Genomic DNA, 19,878 nt, shown 5'->3' with positions numbered 1-19,878 from the left:
AGATGCCCTGTAAATTCATCCATCAGAATTTGTCTTCATGTTAGAATAAACTGCCATCTACACAGACCACTAAAGAATGTTCTGCATGAAAGGACAGGGTATGTTACATGGCCTGTTAAAAACTGACTTTCTGAATTTAATGAACACATAATAGTAGATTATTTTCTTTTGCTGGATGACCTTTTTTAATTAGGAAAACCAGGGTGCAAGACTCATCCCAGTGAGCAATTGTGCAATTCCTCTTTCAGACTGAAACTCCACCCCACCCACCGCAGGACTAATGCACCTATAAAAGTTGCATGACTGGTGGAAATTCAACAGGAAAAGCTTTATCTGTTAAATATCTGCCTATCATGCAGCAGTTAAAGGCATAACAGTGCTGCAAGGAAAAAAAGGTGCTTTGCCTGTTCTCTTTTGCCACACTGCTGCAGAAGCACAAGTGCCATAGGCCAAGGGGTGCTGAAGAAAGGTTTTGCCAGTGAGAATTAAAGAGAATTTTAAAAGTCTTGGAACAAGAGAACAATCTTTGTCTCTGAACCACTGAAGTGAGGCCTCCTAATCAAGGCATAGGAATATTAGCAGTGCAAAACTTACATAATACTCATGATCATCACAGATTCAACTACTGGGGGCAGGTTTTGCATGGGAACCATAACTTTGGCAAAGGAAAATCATAAGGGTGGTTCTCACGATGATTAATAGGGTAGGAAAAACCTAATTAGTGGGCTGTGTGTTCTCCTGATTGGCCATCGTGAGAATCAAGGTAGAAGGAGGGGGAAATGCTCATCTACAAGTTGGGTACGGAAGCGGGAGGCAGTAGTGAGCCCAGAACTTGTACCCAGAGGGTGGAGGGAAAGCATTCCTCCTGCCTCCTGCCTCCGTACCCAGCTCACATATTAATGTCATCCCCTCCTCCTACCTTGAATGTAGAATTCTCATGATGGCCAATCAGGAGCACACACAGCCCTCAAAATAGGCTTCTCCTACCCTAGTAATCATCATGGGAATAGCCCTAGAGTCTCTGAATAGGTTTGTGCCCAAAAACAAGAGAGCCAAAATCCACACACAGCTGGGAGCAACAATGTAGGAACTTCAGCACACTCAAGCTGAAGACTTACAGAGGATGCAGGACTAGCAGAAATAAAAGGCTGCAGAAAGGCAGGCAGGTAGTGGCAGGATTTGGGAGATGGCACTCAACAGTGAGGCTGGAGGTGTTTTCACCCATGAGACTCATCTTGCTTCTGTTAGTTTGCAAAGTGAATAGAAAAACCTCCATTGGCCAGGATGCTCGTCCATATGACAAATGCCTCTCTTCTGTTTCCACATTAACAATGACCATATGTTCACTTCAATGCCATATGCTCACTTCAGTGTAGGCCTGACATGTGAAAACACAATCAGGGCCAAACAACATGTCACATTAACGACATTAATGGTTCTTTCATGCTTGGGTCCCCCACCCCACACATGAACAGCATTCGTAGGCGGTCTGATCTGGATCAGGACTACGATGGGAGCAAAGAATTAAATAACATCTCCCTACTGCAGCAGTTCCAGTCAGATTCCTCCCTGTACCTCTCAAAAATGGAACATGTGGCCCCGTGTGCTATCCTTGCCACGCCCCATGCATCTGATGTCAGACATTGGGGGCGTGACTGGGGTGGCGGAGGCCGGCGGCGGCAGCCTGGACAAGAGACGCCGGCGTCTTCCTACACCACTGCTCGGTTCCAATTTCCAGAGCAGTATTCCATCTTTGGATGTGAACATAAATAACCCTCATGTGTGAAAACACCTTTTGATGGCACACTCTCTCCAAGCTGTGCTCCTAGCTCCTAACCGCCTGTCTGTAAAAAGCTCCACAAAGGACCTGCACATTGTGCCAGCCTCTTACAATACAGCTTTGAAATAGAGCACCCAAAGCATTAGTATATGAAATTAATATTCCATTATGTAATAAAAGTACTTCTGGGGGAAAGAGAGAGGTTGCTTATTTGAAGCCATACAATGCCTCAACAAATGAGCAAACAGTGAAGTCTCCACGGCACTAAAAGAACATACACTCGCAGGCAAGAGAGAGTCCCCTAGGCTTGTTTCTTCTCTCCATCTTCCTTTTCAACTTCAGACATTCGGCCTACAGATTTAAGGAGGTCAGCGACAAGTGTCAGTGTTTCGGCTCCAAAGACCAGCTGATGGATGGTAGCATGGGCATGATTGGTGACCCTGAGGAGGTTCTGCAAAGCAATGTCGACGTGCTGTTTCACCGCCCCCATGTTGGCAGACCGGCCCGACCGCAGACTATCATTCTCCATCTTGTAGCAGGCCACCTCAGCCTGGAGGAAGGACATCTCTTGCTTCATCTTCTCCATCTCACACTCCGCTTTCAGTGCTCTCTGAGTCATGGACTGGAGGTTGTGTTCCGCCTGTTGCATCAGCGCTTCCAGATCCTGAGCTTCCTTCTCCTCTTTAGTCACTGTGGCTTGCAGGGTCCTCTCAAGGTTTCTCACCATCTGTGTCTGGCTTTCTGAGAAGTTCTGGATCCTTTTGATCTTCCTCCTCAGCATAGAATTTTCTTCTTTGAGCTCTTGATAGCTCAGCTGGGGAGATCCATACTCTACGTCTCCTATAGGCTCTTCATGGGCAGCATAGCCTTCAGCTGCCTTGGCATGAGAAGGACACCCAATACATGCTTCATTGTTACTGAAAGGCCATGAAGAAAAAGATTCCATCCCGGAAAGCGTGGCTTGGTTGTAATTGTATGGACCACACTGGGCGACATTGGTGACCCTGGACATGTGTGCTTTGTCATAGACAGATGGTGGATACGTCCCTGTCCAATCTTCATCATCTGACAGGTTATCAGAAACTGTTGGCTCCTTGTATAATGGCTCTTGAAAATCCAGGCTTAAACCCAATGGTTCAGGGGACAGAGGCACTTCTTCAAGGTCAAGGGCCTGCCTAGCCATTTTCTTTCTGTAATTTCTATTTTTTGCTTCGTGTTGTCTTGTTGAACAGCGGGTCTTATTTTTAGCCAAACCTTTCACAGAAGATGCGGCTGGGTCATCTGGATCTTTCAGCTGACTGTCTCCAGGACTTATGAGACTCTTGCTGTGCTCTGGAGGAGGTTCTGTATGGTGGTGGTAGCACGGCTGGATTTTCTCTTCCTCCTCATTCAGGCCTCGGGAATGTGAGCAGCCTGCAAGAAGTGGCCGTGGCATTTTGGGGGGGGTTCAGTTGGCTTTTACAGGAGTTTCATCCTTTCAGATTTAGCACCAGGCCAGTCCCACGTCTTCTCCAGTGGTTTAGCCAGTCCTGTCGACTGGTGTGCCAGTGCTGTTTGCCTCAGCACAATTTAATGATCTTCTGAAGCATCTGAATCTATGCCTTGTAAGTGTGTGTATCTTTAATAGTGAAGGAAGCAGAAGTTACTTAGATCTATGATGTCACTGGATGACAGTATTTCATTTTGTGACTTCATCAGCTTGGGAGAGGCACATAGCTAGAAAGGCTTTTATAGTATTTTCTGCCAGCAAAGCTGAAATGTACTAGTGATGATGAGTGCACAAGCTGAGTTCACAGCTTTCACAATCCAACTATGAATCCTTATATCACCTCGAATAGATTATCATACCATGCACTACCTCCAGTGCCAGAAACTAGCTAGAACAATCTTTATCTAGTGAATCAGCATCCACAGGTGGCTTGCAGGCAACCTGACTTAAGATGTCTCACACATGACATTTATTCTTTTTTTCCTCTTTAAAAGGAGAAATATAAAGATTGGAAGCCAGAGGAGGGAGAGAAGGAAAAACTGAGGGTATGTTAACACAAACAATGTATACCAGTTCTATGATAGTTTAATTGTAATAACTTCCCCATCCACAGAAAATTTTGGGAATTATCATTTCATGCAAATACTAAAATACTTTCTGTCAGAGATCTCTGCACTCCTTCCAAACATGGTGATTCTCTATTTAGCAGGGGGAGAGTAACTGGCCCTATCCACCCCCAGAACAGGACCTCCAGTGACTGTTGCTGGTGTCTATCTTGTGTTTCTTTTTAGATTGTGAGCCCTTTGGGGACAGGGATCCATCTTATTTATTTATTATTTCTCTGTGTGAACCGCCCTGAGCCATTTTTGGAAGGGTGGTATAGAAGGCAAATAAATAATAATAATAAATAAAATAATACACACATAAATTTAAAATGTTAACAGTTGGGCTATTAGTTACTTGTTTATCCCTTGGTCAAAATTGGGGTGGATTGGACCCTATCTGAGATGAGGGAGGGTGGAAATTCCAAAGCTTTGTGTTCACTGTTCTGTAACTCCATTCTATAGGTCAGGGTCAACTTGAATGAGGTTAAGTGCCCTGTGGTGTTTCATACACACACATACACAGACACACACACACACCCCTCATAAGATTTTCTAAAATTGCAGTTTTTACTAATATTTTATTTATTATTAAATTTAATATTTTATATTTTATTTTATATTTTATTTATTTTATTTGCCAACTTATTTATTTATTATTTCTCTGTGTAAACCGCCCTGAGCCATTTTTGGGAGGGCGGTATAGAAATCCAATTAATAATAATAATGATACACTGGAACATCTGCAAAAAATACAAGCTACCTGTAGCCAAACATTGGTGGGACCATAAAATTGAAAAAGTTGAAGAAAATGAAGATGTAAAAATATTATGGGACTTCCGACTACAAACAGACAAACATCTGCCACACAATACACCAGATATAACTGTAGTCGAGAAGAAAGAAAAACAAGTCAAAATAATCGACATAGCAATACCAGGGGATAGCAGAATAGAAGAAAAAGAAATAGAAAAAATCACCAAATACAAAGATCTACAAACTGAAATTGAAAGGCTGTGGCAGAAAAAGACCAAAATAATCCCAGTGGTAATTGGAGCCCTGGGTGCAGTTCCAAAAGACCTTGAAGAGCACCTCAACACCATCGGGGCCACAGAAATCACCATCAGCCAATTACAAAAAGCAGCTTTACTGGGAACAGCCTATATTCTGCGACGATATCTATAACCATTGACAATAAAATTCAGCCATCCCAGGTCCTTGGGAAGGACTCGATGTCTGGATAAAGCAAACCAGTCAATAACACCTGTCTGACTGTGTAAACAAGATGATGATGATAATAATAATAATAATAATAATAATAATATAGATATTGAGGTGTTGACAACCCCTATTACATTGCATGGAAACTGATACTCCTCCCTCTCCCCTCCTGGAGACGGACTGGCAAGCAGGTTGACACAATGAATCTATGAGGCAGAAGGGCTCCCACAATGAGCCTTTGAAGTACCCCTGCCCGCCCCGCCGCCGGTTCACAAACTCCTGCTTGAAAATCCCTGCATTAGAAAATCTTGGACTAGAACGGGGGTAAGCAACTTTGGCTCTCCAGTTGTTGCAGAGCTACAACTCCCATCATCCACAGACACAATCCATTGTGGCTGGGCATTGTGGCCGTTGTACTTCAACAATGTTTAGGGTTGCTGACTAGGGACTTTTATGGAGGAACCATTGCACTGCAACCATTTTCGGGACCAAATAGCCTTTTTTTTTTTTTTTTTGCATGTGTTGTGCATAAGACATAAGAACATAAGAACAGCTCTGCTGGATCAAGCCCAAGGCCCATCTAGTCCAGCATCCTGTTTCACACAGTGGCCCATCAGATGCTGCTGGAAGCCTACAGGCAGGAGTTGAGGGCATGCCCTCTCTCCTGCTGTTACTCCCCTGCAACTGGTATTCAGAGGCATCCTGCCTCTGAGGCTGGAGGTGGCCTATAGCCCTCCAGCTAGTAGCGGTTGATAGACCTCTCCTCCATAAAGTTACCCAAACCCCTCTTAAAGCCTTCCAAACTAGTAGCTGACACCACATCTTGTGGCAGAGAATTCCACAAGTTGATTATGAGTGGTGTCCAAAGTTCTGGGGAGTAGCTGGAACATTTTGTTCACTCCGAACACGTTGCAGCTTCTCTTCCTCTGTCTCCTTCCCCTTCCTACTGATCATCCATCCAGTGGTGAATCCAAAAGAGGGGCTGTGCTTCAGATTGCAGATCCAGGCGATGCAGGAGCATGGACACGTGGGCCCAACAGGTGCAGCTGGCTTCCTTCATGTGGTGGCAGTGAGAAGTTAGCAGTTAGCTAACTAACTTTACTCAGTTAGCAGTTACAGTAAAAAGGCACCTTTTAAAGTGGCGAATCTCTTCTATTTAACATGGGGAGAGCAACTGGCCCCCAGCACAGCATGCTTTCAATGGCCAATGGTGGTGTTACCTTGTGTTTCTTTAAAATGCCTGTGAGCTGTTTGGGGACAGGGGAGCATCTTATCATTTATTTTTCTTTGAAACCCACTGTGAAACCTTCCGTTGAAAAGCAGTATATAAATGTTTGTGTTCGTAGAGAACAGCAAGCGAGCGGGAGGCCATGCACACCCTGCTGCACCAGCAGGCCAAGAGGCTGGCTTGGTAGCTAGCTGGCTGCCCTGCCTTGAGCCAAGAGGTGAAGCTGCTGGCCTGGCTGGGGAGAGCAGGCTGGGTGACCCATGGGGAGGTGGTAAAAAACCTAACCAGGAGGTGAATTTACAGTTAAGAAGCCGGGGCCTTGAGAAAACAGCACCAAGGCACCAGACTGAGCAGACATACAGCATACCTGGTCATTGGCTTCACAGCAGTGAGCTATATTTATTCTCAAATTTTTCAATTTTTATCAAAATATTTTATTTTATTTATTTATTTGATTGATTGATTGATTGATTGATTGATTTCTACACCGCCCCTCCAAAAATGGCTCAGGGCAGTTTACAAAGAGAAATAACAAATAAGTGATGGATCCCTGTCCCCAAAGGGCTCACAGCCTAAAAAGAAACATGATAGACACCAGCAACAGTCACTGGAGGTCCTGTGCTGGGGGTGGATAGGACCAGTTACTCTCCCCCGCTAAATAAAGAGAATCACCATGGTAAAAGGTGCCTCTTTGCCAAGTTAGCAGGGGTTAAAATATACATATATATATATAATCCCAATACACATACAGTATGCATATTTTATGCAAAGTGGAGACTTTTTTGGAGACCTTTTTGTAGAAAGCATCCTCTACATCCATCTTTTTGGTAATGGATATCAACTTTTTTTAATCACCTGGACCCGGCAACCCTACCAAGGTTGCCTACCAAGGATGAATGGTCTGATTCAGTATAAGCCAGCTTTATGTGCTCATTGCATATGTAGAAAAAACATAGAAATGTGCACACCAGATTTTATTGATCTATCTAAATATTCAAGGGAGATAGCAAATTATAAACCAAAAGGAAAATGCCAAATGTGTGAATTAAACCAGGGTCTCACTGTGCTCAGCCAACGTAGCAAATGAAGGCTATGAAGGAGGGAATGCAATCCAATGTGTCTTTAAAAAAATTTTTTTAAGTATAAATAGACCAAGTATATGCCAACATTCCCAATCTGTCCTCCCAATGATTATTAATAGACTGATTTCTGTAGGTCACCCCACTCCCCAGTGCTTAAACAGAAATTTTATAAACATGCTCCTAATTGGTTACATTTTGGGTTAGGAAGAGGGGCGTGGTGGCTCCCCACACCCTCCAGTAGTCCTAGGAGCAATGCAAACAAAAAAACAAACCACACACATACAGAGAACAAAACAAACGGTTGGAAGTTAAACCATCTTCAGAGCGTGACTCAGAGCTATTCATAGCTCCATAAAGCCAGCTGCAGCATTAGAGACAGAAGGGTTCTGCCCGTATTATTATTTCAATTACCATCTGAATTAAAAGTTTGAGCCGTGATCAGCCCACATGGTGGAGGGAAGGAGGAGAAAATGCAAAAAAGCAAGGGATGTACTGCAAGACCTGCTAGATGACACAGCCAGCATGAGACATAGGAAAAGGTTACGAAAACCCTGCCACCTCCAGCTTCTATTCATTCCCACACCCCCAGTGAAGCACAGGCCTCCTGATGTTTGCATAAGTCAGTGTTCTTCATTGTAAAGCCTGGGAGCCAGTATTGGCCCCTATTTGTTTATTGGGCCTGTGTGAAGGGAAGCAGAATACTCTGCACAGTCCCCCAGGCCCCATGTGGATAAGGACCATTTCAACTATGCAGTGCTGCACTTTGCCCAGCACCAGTGCGACTCCTTGAAGGGAAACTGAGCCCTCTTTAGGGCTGCTGGGTCCAGATGGGGGGGAAAGTCGATCTCCATTACCAAAAATTGGAAGCGGAGGATGATTTCGATCCAAACAGCCTCCAAAGGGTCTCCACTTTGCATAGGAACATAGGAAACCCATATACTGAGTCAGACCATTGGTCTATCTAGCTCAGTACTGTCTACACAGATTGGCAGCGGCTTCTCCAAGGTTGCAGGCAGGAATCTCCCTCAGCCCTAAAAAAAGGGGGGGGGGCCTTTCCCCCCCAAATAGTTGCATGTCCTATATAGAAGTCCCTAGTTGGCAACCCTACCCCCTTGAGTCCCTGTACCATCTTGGAAGGCATGCACAGAGTGCTGGGAAGTGTAGCCCTTCCCAGTGCTTTCCTCCTAGAGCTCTTAAGAGAAAGCTCTGTGTCTCTTAGAGGGCTTTCCCAGCACTTAGAAAAGCACAGTACTGTGCAGAATGGGAAATGGCTCTCACGTTGAAGGTGTTTGTTTGTTTGTTTGTTTGTTTGTTTGTTTGTTTGTTTGTTTTGCCAAAGTGGTCCTTGCTAAACAAATAGTGAAGATCACTGGCAAAGGTCTTTCATTAGGAACATAGGAAGCTGCCATATACAGGTGAAACTTGAAAAATTAGAATATCGTGCAAAAGTTCATTAATTTCAGTAATGCAAATTAAAAGGTGAAACTGATATATGAGACAGACGCATTACATGCAAAGCGAGATAAGTCAAGCCTTAATTTGTTATAATTGTGATGATCATGGCGTACAGCTCATGAGAACCCCAAATCCACAATCCCAGAAAATTAGAATATTGTGAAAAGGTTCAACAGTCTAGGCTCCAGGTGTCCCACTCCAATCAGCTAATCAATCCATAACACCTGCAAAGGGTTCCTGAGCCTTGAAATGGTCTCTCAGTCTGGTTCATTAGGAATCACAATCATGGGAAAGACTGCTGACTTGACAGTTGTGCAGAAAACCATCATTGACACCCTCCATAAGGAGGGAAAGCCTCAAAAGGTAATTGCAAAAGAAGTTGGATGTTCCCAAAGTGCTGTATCAAAGCACATTAATAGAAAGTTATGTGGATGGGGAAAGTGTGGAAGAAAAAGGTGCACAAGCAGCAGGGATGACCGCAGCCTGGAGAGGATTGTCAGGAAAAGGCCATTCAAAAGTGTTGGGGACTTTCACAAGGAGTGGACTGAGGCTGGAGTTAGTGCATCAAGAGCCACCACACACAGACGGATCCTGGACATGGGCTTCAAATGTCGTATTCCTCTTGTCAAGCCGCTCCTGAACAACAAACCACATCAGAAGCGTCTTACCTGGGCTCAAGAAAAAAAGAACTGGTCTGTTGCTCAGTGGTCCAAAGTCCTCTTTTCTGATGAGAGCAACTTTTGCATCTCATTTGGAAACCAAGGACCCAGAGTCTGGAGGAAGAATGGAGAGGCACACAATGCAAGATGCTTGAAGTCCAGTGTGAAGTTTCCACAGTCTGTGTTGATTTGGGGAGCCATGTCATCTGCTGGTGTTGGTCCACTGTGCTTCATTAAGTCCAGGGTCAACGCAGCCGTCTATCAGGAGATTTTGGAGCACTTCATGCTTCCTTCCGCAGACGAGCTGTATGGGGATGCTGACTTCATTTTCCAGCAGGACTTGGCACCTGCCCACACTGCCAAAAGTACCAAAACCTGGTTCAATGACCATGGGATTACTGTGCTTGATTGGCCAGCAAACTCACCTGACCTGAACCCCATAGAGAATCTATGGGGCATTGCCAAGAGAAGGATGAGAGACATGAGACCAAACAATGCAGAAGAGCTGAAGGCCGCTATTGAAGCATCCTGGTCTTCCATAACACCTCAGCAGTGCCACAGGCTGATAGCATCCATGCCACGCCGCATTGAGGCAGTAATTGCTGCAAAAGGGGCCCAAACCAAGTACTGAATACATATGCATGCTTATACTTTTCAGAGGTCCGATATTGTTCTATTTACAATCCTTGTTTTATTGGTTTCATGCAATATTCTAATATTCTGGGATTGTGGATTTGGGGTTCTCATGAGCTGTACGCCATGATCATCACAATTATAACAAATTAAGGCTTGACTTATCTCGCTTTGCATGTAATGCGTCTATCTCATATATCAGTTTCACCTTTTAATTTGCATTACTGAAATTAATGAACTTTTGCACGATATTCTAATTTTTCGAGTTTCACCTGTACTGAGTCAGACCATTGGTCTATCTAGCTCAGTATTGTCTTCACAGACTGGCAGCAGCTTCTCCAAGGTTGCAGGCAGGAATCTGTCTCAGCCCTATCTTGGAGAAGCCAGGGAGGAAACTTGGAACCTTCTGCTCTTCCCAGGGTGGCTCCATCCCCTAAGGGGAATCTCTTACAGTGCTCACACTTCTAGTCTCTTTTTCATATGCAAACTGGGCAGACCCTGCTTAGCTAAGGGGACAAGTCATGCTTGCTACCATAAGACCAGCTCTCCTCGCGGACACCAATGTTTTTGGAGTGCCACTGTGAGAAGTGAGAGAGGATGACGTGTGAGTGCCTCAGTCATTACCACTTCTGTTGCCCAGCTTGCAAGTGCTGTTACCACAGAGTCCATTTTATCCACATCTCTTTCAGCTCTATGAAGGATCTTGAGCTCACCAAAGGAACCAAGCAGCATTCCTCAGAGCCAGATTTGAAGCAGGGGACTCCAGTTTGCTGATGTTTATCCTACTACACAATCGCCCTGAAATAGCCAGATACATAATTGGCACCAGATTAAAGGTTTTTAATGGATTCCTTCATATATATAGAGAGAATATATGTTCCACTTTTAGGCCCTGGAATCACACGCAAATTTTGGACTGAGCCCTCATGAGGTTCCATTTTGTCTGCAATGGTTTTCAACATCTACATGAAACCGCTGGGAGAGATAATCAGGGCATTTGGTGCAGGGTGTTATCAGTATGCTGATGACACCCAAATCTACTTCTCCATGTCAGCTTCATCAGGCAATAGCATAACATCTTCCCCAAATGCCTACCTTGAGGCAGTAATGGGCTGGATGAGGGATAACTGAGACTGAATCTAAACAAGATGCAAGTACTCACTGTGAGGCAGCTGCAGTTTGGGAAAGATCTGTCTGTTCTGGAAGGGGTGAAACTCCCCCAGAAGGAACAGGTTCGTAGTTTGGGATAACTTCTGGACCCAACCCTCTCTCTGATACCTCAGGTGGAGGCAGAGGAGTGCTTTTCATCAGCTTCAACAGGTTTGCCAACTGCACGCTTTCCTGGTAGTGAGTGACCTTAAGACAGTGATGCACATGTTGGCAACCTCCAGGCTTGACTACTGCAATGCACTCTATGTGGGGCTGCCTTTGTATGTAGTACGGAAGCTGCAATTGGTGCAAAATGCTGCTGCCAGATTGGTCTCTGAGATGTCCCATAGAGACCATATTACTCTGATTCTAAAAGATCTACACTGGCTACCAAAAGGTTTCCGGGCAAAATACCAAGTGCTGGTTATTACCTATGAAGCCCTTAACGGCTTGGTCCCACTGTATTTAAGAGAACACCTTCTTCGTTATGAACCCCACCACCTATTAAGCTCTTCAGGGGAGATTTGTCTGAGAGTACTACTAGCTCGGCAACTCAAAGTTGTGCCTTCTCTTTAGTTGCCACAGGACTGTGGAATACATTTTCTACCGAGATTAGAGCTGCTCCAGTCCTGTTGGCTTTTGAAGGTAAAGTGTGCCATCAAGTCGATTTTGACTCCTGGCGCACACAGAGCCCAGTGGTTTTCTCTGGTAGAATATAGGAGGGGTTTACCATTGCCTCTTCCCACGCAATATGAGATGATGCCTTTCAGCATTTTCCTATATCGCTGCTGCCCAATATAGGTGTTTCCCATACCCTGGGAAACATACCAGCGGGGATTAGAACCAGCAACCTTCTGCTTGTTAGTCAAGCATTTCCCCGCTATGCCAAAGGCACATCTCTTCACTCAAGCTTTTTAGGTAGTTGGTGTTTTATGGATATTTTAATCTAGTTTTTATTTTTTAACTGGTAAATTATTGGTTTGTTTTGTTTTACACTGTAAACTGCCTAGAGACTTCGGTAGTGGGCAGTATACAAATGTATCAAATGAATGAATGAATGAATAAAAATTTAGTGGTGTTGAAAGGAGCACTGGAAAAGAGGGAGTTCAAGGCAGGTGTACGTAGTGGATAGGAAAAGGGATAAGTGAAGTAAAGATTTAAATATAAAGTTATTGCCACTTGATTGGTTGACATTATCCAATATTAGCAAGACAACATTGGATTTCTTGATTAAAACTAATCCAGTAATAAATAAATAAATTATACTGTATTTAAATCATACTGGACTCCAAGAAGACCTAATCAATTTGTCCTTTTAAATACCAATAACTTTTGACAGTGCAATACAGGTAATGCAGGATTATATGGGATATACATCTTATATGGGGCTATAAATTTGTTACCACCTTCTTGATGGAGGTTTTTCAAATAATATCTTTGGTACTGAGTTCTAATTTTGAATTTACAGCTTCAATACTGATACTTGGACGTATACCAAGTGACTGGAATTTAGCTAGAGGCACAAACAATTTATGACTGAGAGCATTAGTTCTGGCTAAACACTTCACACTACAGAAATGGAAAGTTAATGGATACCTGATTTATTGCTTTTGGCAGCTTATGAAAGAATTGCTTATTTAAAGAGGGGAGCTCATGACAAGTTCTAGGTAATTTGGAAACCATTCCAAGTATGGTATGCATTGTGACAGATATTTTTGTAGAAAAGTAGTGCTGAGTAATTCTTGACTGGGGTCTTTTTTGTTTGTGTGTGTGTGACCTTTTTTATTTATTTAAAGGGGAGGAGTTTGGATAGGAAAATGGTGTGAACTTATATGCTACATAAAATGAAGAGGAGGAAATGTTTTGTTATGGAACACATGGAACATTAAAAGTTGTAAGGAAGCTTGGAGATTTTCTAGTCGTGTTCAGTGCAGGAATGAATAGGGGAGCATGGTTAGCAGAAAGCAAGTGAGAGGTTTAGTCTCCCTCTCACATCACTAATGTCCCCAAGTGCATCCCTTTAGTTTCTATCATTCACCCTGATAGGGAACATTGTTGTAAAGGCAAAGTGTGCCGTCGAGTCGATGTCGACCCCAGAGCCCTGTGACTATCTTTTGGTAGAATACAGGAGGGGTTTACCATTGCCATCTCCTGCGCAGTATGAAATGATGCCTTTCAGCATCTTTCCTATATCGCTGCTGCCCAATATAGGTGTTTCCCATAGTCTGTACTGAGGGCAAAAGCTGTCTCGATATCTCTGACCCGAGGTGGCTAAATTTCTCATTTACTTGCTCCCACATAAGTGAATGGCAACCATTAGGCAGGGTGAGGTAGGTGACAGACATTGAGGGACCATTAAAGGGCAGCCAAGTATCTATTATGTGGTTTATTCTTCCATTTTTATCACCATGAGGAGGGGGGCGCCATTTGTATCTTCTACTTCAGGCACCCAAATGTCTTTTGTTGTTTCTGGAGACGGCTTGCAACATATCTTCATTTTTTTAACATGTCAAACACGAGGCGGGGGAAAAGAGCAGTCTGCTATACATATAAACACTAGTGCAACATAGCAACTTGGGAGGAAGAATTTCACGCTTTACAAGTGTAACACTCCCACTTCTGATAAGGCACTTCACACCAACTATTGTTTGTGTGAAATCAACATTATTTGTCTGCACAGGTCTTACAAACACCTTCTGCCTGTTTACGCCACACATCAAAAAGCACAAGTAGTGTGCTAGGAAATGGCAGAGTTACTCATTTATAAATTAAGGCATTTGATTATTTACATAATATTATTTACTGATGACTTAGGCATTATAGAAACCCTCTCATGACCACAGGTGAGATGATTCACTGACACTGAAGCAATTAAATAATGCAGCTGCAGGTAGGAACTAGGATTTGAGGATGCATTACTACCAAGTGTTTTGAGTTGATATACTGAGGTTGGTTGTCCTTATGCTGAATGAGTACATTCAACCCTTCTTCCCACAAAGTCCCATGTGGATGGACCCACAACAATCCAGTTGCTGCTTCCAGGGCACAACACAGCAAATACTTCACACAAAACCAGCAACTTTAATATCGAACAGGGCCAGAAAAGTCAAACATCAGCCGTGAGTGAAGAACACTGATCTTGAGAAAGAAAAAAGTTGGCATAAGAGCTGTTATATAAATGTACATAGCAACTTGCTATCAAATTAGACACAGATCATGATAAATAATCAGGTTTGAGCATGTACTGTATGGGAAGACATCTAATGCCCCTATAAACATTGGCAACAGATATATCTCTTGTCATGTCACTAATGTACATTTTAACTGAAATCTGGGCTTATAGCCTTGGGATATTTGCACTGTACTTCATGGTTTGCCATCAGGCATATCTGCACAGTCATAACCACAGACTCCCCATTTACCTGTTTCCTACTCCTCAACACATACCTATGCGCTCCCTGTTAAGATACGATCCTCCCCATCTCTGGCAATTTTCAAGCAACACTTGAAAACCCATCTTTTCACCTAAGCTTTCTCAGCTTCCTACATTTTTAGGTTTTAATTTCTGGTTTATTTTCAAATCGTTAAATTGTTTTTTAGTTTTTGTATATGTTTTTAACTTGTTTTATGCTATGGTTAACCGCCCAGAGACGGAAGTTTGGGGCGGTGTACAAATTTGATAAATAAATAAACAAACAAATAAATAAAACCCACACACAAAGCATCTTTTGTCTTACAATAGTGTGTGCTGCGTGTATCATCATAATGTGAAAGCAGTAACTAGGTCCTGGGGTATAGACTTCCTGCCAGGGCATAGTTACAATTGAACAAGGGGGAGACAAATGTCCCTGAGCCCCTGAGGGACAGGATCTTGCCGGCTGGGTAACAGATTGCTCTTTGCTCCTCCCCCTCATGCTTCTCTGAAGAAGAAGTTGGAAACTTAGGGGCCCATCTTCACTTCTTGTCCCAGGGCCTACTCTAGCCTTGATGCACCCACGCTTCTTGCCGTTTCATGCCCCTCCTTCTAAATCCCACAAGAGAAGTGCTCCACGATACATATGAGTATGCCCAAGTACATCACGTGTATGCTGTAGATATATGTTTAGAAAGATATATGGAATAGGGTTTAGGGGATGACCTTCGGTGTCATCCTTTCGGCATAGGGTTGCCAGGTCCAGAGGGTGAAAAAAGAAGATATCCATCACCAAAAAAGCAGAAATAGAGGACACTTTTTACCCCAAAAAGTCTGCAACAAGTCCCCACTTTGCATAAAATTTGCAAATGTGCATTGGTACTATATATGCATATTTTGATTTAAAAATGATAATTTGAGAATAAATACAGTTCACCACTGTGAAGCTGATGACCAGGTGAGCTGCATGTCTGCTCGGACTGCTGTCGAGGTGCTGAATTCTCAAGGCCCCAGCTTCATAACTGTAAGTTCCTCGCCTGATTAGGTTTAGCACACACACAGAGCTCTCTGCCCTCCTCCCCACGGGTCACCCAACCTGCTCTCTCCAGCCAGAAGCACACAGGAGGGGAAAGCACCATGTCCACAATAGGACGGAAGAAAACAGGAACAGTGCAGTAGCAGTTTATTAAAGAGTAGATCCCGACTTGTTTTGAGTAAAGACTCTTCTTCAGGGGACTACAACATATCAAATATACCAGTGAGGATAATAAGAAATAGTTATAAAAGAAACTCTATGAAACCACATGCAATTTAAAAAATTAGATTAAAGCAAGCCATGATTATAATCTCACAAACAGATTAAAACAGTAGTAAATAGCAAATAGCCAGCTTGTAAGAAGTGATTTACTATTATCTGTGGTTCAGTTTGTTTTAATACCTTTGTTTTGGATTTTTTGTTTTTGTTTTGTTCTTTTACATTTATATCCTGCCCTTCCACCAAGGAGCCCAGAATGGTGTACATGATTCTGTTTATCCTCACAACAACCCTGTGAGGTAGGTTAGGCTGAGAGATACATGACTGGCCCAGAGTCGCCCTATAAGTTTTGGCTGAATGAGGATGTGAACTCAGGTCTCCACAGTCCTGGTCCAACACTCTACCTACTACACCACACTGGCTCTGTTTGAATGTGTTAGTTTGTTTATAAAAAGCTATTTATCATAACCTTGGTTTAGTTAATTTATCTATCTTTGTCATACTGTTTTAATCTGTTTGTAAAAAGTTATTTATTATAAATTCTCTTGTCTTCGTACTTGAGGTTTATCTTATTTCTTTTTTTATAAGGTTATAATCATGGCTTGCTTCTATCTGGCTTTTTAAATTGTGTGTCATTTCATATAGTTCCTTTTATAACTCATTCTTATCCTAATTAATATGTTTTATATGTTGTAGTCCCCTGAAGAAGAGTCTTTGCTCGAAATGTGTCAGGATCCACTCTTTAACAAACGGCAACTGCACTGTTCCCGTTTCCTTCCTTCAAAGCCAGCCAGGCCAGCAATTTCACTGCTTGGCTCAAGGCAGGGCAGCCAGCTAGCTACCACGCCAGTCTCTTGGCATGCTGTGCCTGCATGGCCTCCCGCTCGCTTGCTGTTCTCTACAACTACAAACATTTATATATTGCTTTTCAATGGAAGGTTTCACAGTGGGTTTCAGAGAAAAATAAATGATAAGTTGCTCCCCTGTCCCCAAAGGGCTCACAGTCATTTTAAAGAAACACAAAGTAACACCAGCATCGGCCATTGAAGGAATGCTGTGCTGGGGGCCAGTTGCTCTCCCCATGATGATGATGATGATGATGATTAATAATTCGATTTCTATACCGCCCTTCCAGAAATGGCTCAGGGCGGTTTACAAAGAGAAATAACAAATAAGATGGCTCCCTGTCCCTAAAGGGCTCACATTCTAAAACGAAACATAAGATAGACACCAACAACAGTCACTGGAAATACTGTGCTGGGGGTGGATAGGGCCAGTTACTCTCCCCCTGCTAAATAAAGAGAATCACCACAGTAAAAGGTGCCTCTTTGCCCAGTTAGCAGGGGAGAAGAGACTCACCACTTTAATAGAAGAGACTCACCACTTTAATAGAAGAGACTCACCACTTTAAAAGGTGCCTTTTTACTCAGCAGAGGTAGCTGCTAACTGAGTAAAGTTAGTTAGCTAACTGCTAACAGTGAAGTTAGTTAGCAACTACTAACTTCTCATTGCCACCACCACATGAAGGAAGTAAGTGGCACCTGTTGGGCCCACCTGTCTGTGTCCCTGCTGCACCTGCCACTGAAGCAGAACCTCCCCTCTGGCTTCCCCACGGGATGGATGGTCAGTAGGAAGGGGAAGGAGATGGAGGAAGAGAAGCTGCTCATGAGAGCAAAGTGTTCTGAGCCAACAAAATGTCCTAGCTGCTCCCCAGAACCTCGGACACCACAACACATGCCAAAAAGTTGTTTGGTCCCCAAAATAGTTGCATATCCTCTATAAAAGTCCCTAGCTGGCTCCTGGCAAAGTATGACTGTTTTCCTAGGCTTTTAGTGACACTCCTTAGCCTTTTGGTGTTTTAATCCCCCCTGATGGCCTTTGATTGTATTTATTGTGAGTTTTGTTCTGTTTCATTTTTATCTGCTGTGTGTTTTTATTAAGAGATTTAAAATTGCATTTACATATCAGTTTTATTGTTTTTATTTAATTTTATTTATTTATTTATTTATTTATCTATCATATTTTTATATTTATCATATTTTATACTGCCTGATAGGTACATCTCTAGGAGGTGCACACAATTTTAAATGATATAAAAAGTCACAGATTGAAATCCACTAACTACAATAAAACAATAACATAAAACAGCTATTAAAACCAATTATTAAAATTAATTATAATTAAAAGCCTGTGAGAAGAGGTGAGTCTTGAGGGTCTTCCTGAAAACAAACAGAGAAGAAGATGCTCTTATTTCAGTGGGGAGCATATTCTAAAGCCCCGGGGCAACCACAGAGAAAGGCTGGTCCCTGGTCGCTACCAGACCTTAACAAGGGGGCCTCTCTAGAAGACAGTAACAAAGCAGCAGGGTCATGGCAAAGAAGGTGCTCTCTTAACATGTGATATCCCATAGCTTCCTGAAAATGCATATTGACTTCCCTCAAAAAGGAAGAACATTGTATTGAAAGGCAACAATCTCTTCTTCATTTCTCAGTCAAGGTATGAGGCTGTTTTGACTAACAATTAGACTTAGCATATCATCTGTAGCACTTGAAAGAATTTCCCATATATTATCTTGATATAATCTTAACAACATCCTTGTAAATTAGGTAAGCATTATTATTCCCATATTGCAGCTGATCAGTGGTGGCACCAAAACAAACAAACAAACAAATATTGAGGGGGAACACAGAAGTGCATTTCTGGGTGGGCGAGCTGTGTCCCAAATGTTAGATTTTTGAAACAGAAATAATCATATACTTCACATTAACACTCTCATCCTGAACATATTTTCACTAAAATAAATCCTGCTCTGTTCATAAAGCATAAATGGGTGGGGGGGGAGAAATGGGGGACAAACTACTTGTTGGGGGCCACCCCTGCAGCTGATGGGGACAGGCTTGCCTAAAGCCTCCTAATAAGTTTGTGGAAGAGGTGAGATTCAAACCAGGGAAGTCCTGATTTATAGCTCAGTCTCTTTAAAAGCTACACACTACATCAGGGTTTTTTTTAGTTGCAATGCTTTTAGGACACATAGACAAACTCTGTTGGTCTAATTACATGTAATCACCATTCTAATTTAAATAATCTTCTCTAGCTAAAAATTCAGGTTGTCATTTAACAGTGATGGTGGTGTTTAGATGGGGAGTTTTTACCCTTAGTTTGATTAAGCAGAAATAGCATTGTTTTGTACTAAAGAAAGTGACATACCCAGATAATCTGGCTATCACCTAAAATAAGGTCAACATGAGAGCCCATGACATAACCAAATTCTAAACAGTTCAATCGTTGCCAGACCCAGTTTTGCTACATACGGCTATTGATGGGGAAAGAGAAACAAAGAAAGCTTCTGTCATTGATTTATGTATGCACGCACATGCGCTTGCACATGTATGCATAATATACATCCTAACATCAGGGATATTGCTACCTGAACATCAACAGAACAGAACATTTATTTACTTACTTATACATTTATATCCCACTCTTCCTCCAAGGAGCCCAGAGCAGTGCACATGGTATCCTCATCACACCAACCCTGTGAGGTAGGTTAGGCTGAGGGATAGGTGACTGACCCAGAGTCGCCCAGTGAGTTTCATGGCTGAAGGGGATTTGTACTGGGGTCTGCCCAGTCCTAGTCCAACACTCGAACCACTACCCCATGCTGGTTCTCATTAGAAATAAAGAGGGAAAGAGAGTTAAGTTAAAGCCTATGAGGAGAAAACTATGAGGAAACTGAGAACAAAGGGCCATATTCCTCAGTGTACCCACAGTAGCTTTTTTTTCAACAAGATATGCAACATCACAGCATTCATCATGATTAAGCAGACTGTGCCGGTTCCAGAATATGGGAAACTTGTATATTGAGCAGAAGCGATATAGGAAGATGCTGAAAGGCATCATCTCATACAACGCA

At 42.8% G+C, this 19,878-nt stretch overlaps 2 protein-coding genes across 3 annotated transcripts in view; both read right to left on the bottom strand.

Moving 5' to 3' along the window:
• Positions 1 to 19,878, bottom strand: part of KCNJ4 (potassium inwardly rectifying channel subfamily J member 4) — a 43,643-nt gene that overhangs the window by 12,047 nt on the left and 11,718 nt on the right. The gene's annotated exons all lie outside the window — the stretch shown is intronic.
• LOC128326521 (endosome-associated-trafficking regulator 1-like) lies at positions 1,931 to 3,397 on the bottom strand. Its single transcript, XM_053253484.1, has one exon. It carries the CDS (start codon positions 3,213 to 3,215, stop codon positions 2,082 to 2,084), a length of 1,134 nt encoding a protein of 377 aa, XP_053109459.1. The 5' UTR covers positions 3,216 to 3,397; the 3' UTR covers positions 1,931 to 2,081.

Source organism: Hemicordylus capensis, chromosome 5 (assembly GCF_027244095.1).
Source record: "Hemicordylus capensis ecotype Gifberg chromosome 5, rHemCap1.1.pri, whole genome shotgun sequence".
Taxonomy (NCBI): Eukaryota; Metazoa; Chordata; class Lepidosauria; order Squamata; family Cordylidae; genus Hemicordylus; species Hemicordylus capensis.
The sequence above is the reverse complement of the archived record's forward strand: the minus strand, read 5'-3'. Positions and strand labels throughout refer to the sequence as shown.